Genomic DNA, 5530 nt, shown 5'->3' on the forward strand with positions numbered 1-5530 from the left:
AGCTCCACGTCCTGGAATCCCTCCATGATCCAGATAACTCGGTCATCCTCCACTTGCACTTGACTAGCTAACAAACCCCACGACTTGACTAACTCAACTAACTAATCCACTACTAGCTTGCATGTACCACGTGATCTCATCTATATGTGAGTACTGCCGCAACCTAGCAGATGGACACGACTCGACCAAAAACAAATCAACACAATAATCTGCTAACCAACAATATTAGTTCCAACAACATGGACCTTCTCAGGTCGCTAAGGTAATGTTTGGGATTATCCTCCTGTGCAACTAATCATTTCAGGTCTATAGGACTCACCAGGATCATTGTCATCCGACCGAAAGAAGTCAGCAGACCAACGGTCCAGGTCACAGACATTCCATGACCTGCCACCCAAGTTGTTGACACGTCTAAAACCTATCGTTCGAGATCAAAGACATCAAGGAGCCTACCATCCGGGTCGCGGGCATCCCAAGACCTATTATCCAGGTCGCTGGTGCCCCCAAGACCTATTATCCGGATCGCTGGCGCCCTTAGGACCGCTAGACCTTGATGACTTCTCCAACATAGACCTCCCAAGACATCCGGACTGCTACGTCATCAAGACTTGCCATCCAGGTCAAAGAAGTCATCAAGCCCGTCAGACAGGTCCATATAGGAGCAAGGCAACTTCACCAACACTTTAAGCTCGGCCGTCTTATTAAAGGTACTGATCGGGGATTAGTCGGATATAAGTGGGGCCGGACTGTATCCCTACGGTACACGGACCTGCACCCCTTTCAGCCCACGATGCCAATGACGACCACGACATGAAGGCCCACATCCAGAACCTCCAACCAACCTAACCTGCCATGATACACCAAGACTTCCCTAAAGGCTCCCCGAACCAGACGTACATTGAAGGAAGGCCACAAGATCAACTTAATGTGCAAGACATCCAAGTCCTAGCGTGCAACATGGAGACACCTACCACCGGCGCATATATATATAGAATACCATTCATCCTAAGATCAAGTGGAACATCTACGCCCAAGTCGAAGCCATAGTCTCCATAGCCATAAACCCTAGATTCATACATCATACTCGTCGGGTGCATCTATAAACCCAACGAGTTCATCTTGTAATAGTCTTGTACGATCTTGTGATCACACCATGAATAAAGTCTGAGGGCTCTTCACCATCGGCCACCCTCAAAATTGTGGCGACTCTCCTTGCGAGCGGAGGTTGGGGAGGGGAGGGGCGGGTCGGTGCCCTGCGCGTGGGGGAACTTGTCTGTGAGAAGAGGGACGCCGGAGAGAGGCCGGCGGCTGGGATCGGAGCCGCGCGGTTGGGGCTGTCAGCGGTAGAGGATTTGCGGCGGCGCGCGGGGAAGGAGGTGCGTGGCGCACGAGCAGGAGGTCGGCGGCCCGCATGGCAGATGGTGTGTTCTGGTAGAGGATCCGAGGAGTTCATATGTATAAAAGGGGGATATATATACACTTACAGAAGATCACTGTTGTTCTCCCCAAAATCGGGGACCGACAACCAGCGTACATGATGTTATGTCTTCAATTGAATATGTTCTAGTAGTACTAATATACATGCTAACATTCAGTCTCCATCTTTTTAGAAGATCATCCAATCTCCGTCTAGGCTGGCTGCAGTGTTTCCCCCCTTCTTCCAGCACTCCAATCACCGCATCGTCTTAACTCGAGGGAAGGGCTCGAAGGCAGATGTTACGACATTGCCCTGTTTTCTATCTAGCCTAACCTGATCATCTTCTTCTTTAATGTTTCTTCTAGGTCTGGCTATTTCTCAGTGAGTACGGTAAGAGCAGCGACCTCCCGTAGGCGACAGGAAGCGCCAGCACTTTCTTCGCCTTCCCGACATAGGCCCTCTTTGTGAAGTTATTGTAGTCGTTTGCTTCGATCTCGTCCAGGATTTGCCGGTACAACAGTAGAGACGCCCAGACCTGCAATGGAAAACCATATTATTGTACAATAGTTGACAGTGAGAATTATGTGGTTCTATTTTGCTTTCTACTAGCTCCGTTCCAATGAATAAGGTTTATATTTTGTTTTTAAAGTCAAACTATGTAAAGTTTAACTAATTTTTTTACAAACAATTATTAATTGTTTGTAAAAAAATTAGTCAAACTTTACTTAGCTAGACTTTTCAAAAAAGATATAAGCCTTATTCATTGGAATGGAGGTAGTAGTCATGGAGCTTACTGGCCACCGGCTTTCCTTTCTGAGCTCTGTCACCCCTCTCTCCGCCTCCTCGAAGAACATCCTGGCCCTCTTGATCTGCCTCGTCATGAATTTTCTCCATTTGTCAGTGACTACTCCCCTGAAGATGTCCTCATCGGAGAGTCCCGCCTCGGCGAGTTCGTCCTGCGGTAAATATATCCTTCCTCTGCTCGCACTGGTAAAATGTTTGAAACATGTAAGTATTCAGGACCATGCTATTTTAAAAGCTCATATCCTGATGAAGCTGCAGAAAAATAATTATTGCACTGATTGTGGCATACTCTTCTCCGACGTCCCGGAGTATGTTAGTTAGCTGGTTCGCCAGTCCGAGAGCCAAAGCAGCACCGTACACGCTCTCGGCTGTCGCCTTGGACTCGGGGTCGATGCCCATCACAGGAACACTCATTAGCCCGACAGTTCCCGCGACGTAGTAGCAGTACATGTAGAGCTCGTCAAAGTTTTTGTATCTCGCCTTCTTGAGGTCCGTCCGCATCCCGTCGATCATGTCCTTGAAAGGCTGGCATAGGCGTATCGCGTAAAAGTCAGTCGTCTTAGAATATCCAGAATATAATTTCTAGTGGTCCTGATTCTTTTACATCTTCTAGATCATTTTTCATATCTTATTTATTTTCTTCCGAAAAGAGGCGAAAACCCACTTGATTTGTGTTCTTCATACACTGGATAGACCTTTTCCCCTCCATCTCCAGTTTTTTTTAGTTAGGCTTTGACGTCTGTGCAAGCAACAGTTTATTCTCAAAAGTTCATCTAATAATTCTCCCCATTTTATCAAGCATCTTTGACCAAATGATATCCCCAGTCTAGTCAACCGGATTAGCCCACTACAATGTGCGAAAAGTTCTTAGGACTCAATAATAGCATCAGAGACTAAAGGCTGAGAAATCGAACAATTTCAACCAATGACTTGCTCGCCAACTTAGTAGACCTAGTCATCTCGCACTAAAATTGTGAGGTCTAGGAAATCCAGCAATGACAGGGAATAGCCTGGACTTACTAGATACTGAATCATGCAGTGCTGAAGAATGGCAGATACACCAGCTAGTAGCACGTACCTGAATATCTATGGGGAACTTTGTGATGGTGTCGGAGAGCGCGGCATCCAGCATGTCGTAAGGGCGCCCCACGAAGAGATCCTCCAGCCTCCTCTCCCACCGGTCCAGCGCTTGCGGCGTGATGTGCGAGGCGTTCGGCCCGTCCACGAGCTCGTCAGTCCTCCTACACCACACTGCACAAATGATGATGCACCTCAGATTCTTGAAGCACTGCCTAGTGTGTGTCATTTGATATCGACAGTCCCTCAGGTTCATGTTCCTTTAGTAATTTGGGGAATATGTTCTTGCAACTTTTCCCACATAGTTTGAAGCTATTGAGGAAAGCCCAATTTGATGCTTCCACATATAACAAATAGGGGAACTTTATTCTTCACTAACTATTAGTATATGATGATGACATGCAAGTTCAGCAATGTTTCTTGCATCGCATCCCAATTCTGTTTGGGCCTCTGATGTGTAAAAAGATTTTAAATAGTAGCAGAATTTTAATGAAGGGCCTGCAACTGATGCAATAAAATGTGGGCATGCCTGATGATCCGCCGAGAGAAATGAACTAGCTCTGTTTTCTCGTAACCTTACTGAAACAAACTGTCTCACTGTGACACACTATGCAGGTGGCATGGCATGGTGGATTTTCAGGTGTACCGTAGATTGCCCAGATGGCGCGCCGCCGCTCCTCCGTCATCAGCAACGTCCCTGCCACGACGATGAGACACGCATGAGCAAACAAGCTCGACGATCACCATGAGGACATCATCAGCTTCACGTAACCGAAGCTCGGTGAAAACAGAGCATGAAGGAGGAGCAGAGTTACCGAGGTAGAAGGTCTTGGCGTACTCCTCGCAGATCTCTCCGCAGCGCGCGTAGGCCTCGCTGAGCCCGCCCCGCGGCATGGCCTCCGCCATCTCCCTGGCCGCCGGCTGCGGGCGCAGCTGGCGCCTCAGCAATGCGGCCTGCTTGAGCACGACGTCGTACACCTTCTGCTCGGAGGAGGAGGAGGAGGCGACGGCGACGGCCGCGTCGCCGGCGGGGCTGACGGCGAGGCTGGAGTAGACCGGCGAGGCGGCCGTCCGGGCCGCGTCCGCCGGGTCGACGCCGCCGAGGCAGCCGTACTTGAGCGAGCAGAGGATCTTGCTGGGCAGTTTCTTGTTGCGCGGCAGGCGGGGGCACTGGAAGCTGCTGCCGCCGTCCCGGCCGGCGTCACCGGCTGGGCCGGGGGACGCAGCCCGGAGCAGCGTGACAGCGGTGGCCATCACGGAGCTCGTGGCCGCAGAATCAGAGCAGAAGAACTGAGCTCTCTACTCTATCTCTCAGACCTGCCGAGAGATGGAATTCCGGCACGTACTGCGTGGCGAATGGATTCACCACTGTGGCGTGAAGAAAGTTGGAAATGCACGCGCGCTGCGAGAGTGGTGGCCGCACTACCGATCACTCGCTCGCCTGCACACACGCACACGTATTTCAGTGACAATTCCGGTTGGGCAAAAAGGGCTAGCTTTCGGTTAGAGAGAGGACAGCTTAGGCCACTCACCTCTTATCAACACACCGCTCCGACCACTCTCCAGGATCACAGCATATGCCTGCACCTGCACCAAATCACCATCAAGCTAAAAAAAGAAGTTGTCTTTCCTTATTCTTGCTTGCACATACATACACACACATGTACAGACAGATCTGTTATGCTACTTACTAAGCAGGTTGCATATCATGTCATGCTGGGACAAAGTCGTGTGTCTCTGTGTAGTGTCCTGTCGTGAGTCTAGAGAGAGAGAGAGAGAGAGAGAGAGGGAGACGTGGAGAAGACAAGGGCCGGCCAGAAGGAGTGAGCGAGAGGATAGGGTTATCGCATATTCACATGGGAGCGCCGAGGGTGCGTGCCTTGGAGGGTGCTCAGTGGTGACACCTGGAAAGGGATGGATGCGCGATCCCTGCTGGAGGGCTGTCCTACGTGGCGCTTCTAGTACCCACCCTCCGGCACCGGTGACTTGGCATGCCATGTTTCCCAAACCACTACATTTCAATAAATAAGAGCATCTCCAGTCGCGTCCCCAAACCGTCCCCCAAAGGGATTTGGGCGCGCCGGACAAAAAAACGTTCCCAGCCGCGCGCCCCAAAGCCCTTTTTTGTCCGGCGCGCCCCGATACGGTGTCCGGCGTCCCGAGCCCGTCCCCGTCCCACAGGGGACGCTCCGGGGACGCCGGACACAACGAAATGAGAGGCGAGGAGGCGCG

At 50.8% G+C, this 5530-nt stretch overlaps 1 protein-coding gene across 1 annotated transcript; it reads right to left on the reverse strand.

Moving 5' to 3' along the window:
• Positions 1-1454: 1454 nt before the first annotated feature.
• On the reverse strand, positions 1455-5120 carry LOC127314186 (phytoene synthase 2, chloroplastic). Its single transcript, XM_051344646.2, has 8 exons — positions 4990-5120; positions 4831-4885; positions 4114-4739; positions 3945-3995; positions 3300-3472; positions 2511-2746; positions 2212-2404; positions 1455-1952 (listed from the first exon to the last, which is right to left on the reverse strand). The coding sequence occupies exons 3-8, from the start codon at positions 4550-4552 to the stop codon at positions 1779-1781; spliced, it is 1266 nt and encodes a 421-aa protein (XP_051200606.1). The 5' UTR covers positions 4553-4739; positions 4831-4885; positions 4990-5120; the 3' UTR covers positions 1455-1778.
• Between the last annotated feature and the right edge of the window lie 410 nt (positions 5121-5530).

Source organism: Lolium perenne, chromosome 7 (genome assembly GCF_019359855.2).
Source record: "Lolium perenne isolate Kyuss_39 chromosome 7, Kyuss_2.0, whole genome shotgun sequence".
NCBI lineage: Eukaryota > Viridiplantae > Streptophyta > Magnoliopsida > Poales > Poaceae > Lolium > Lolium perenne.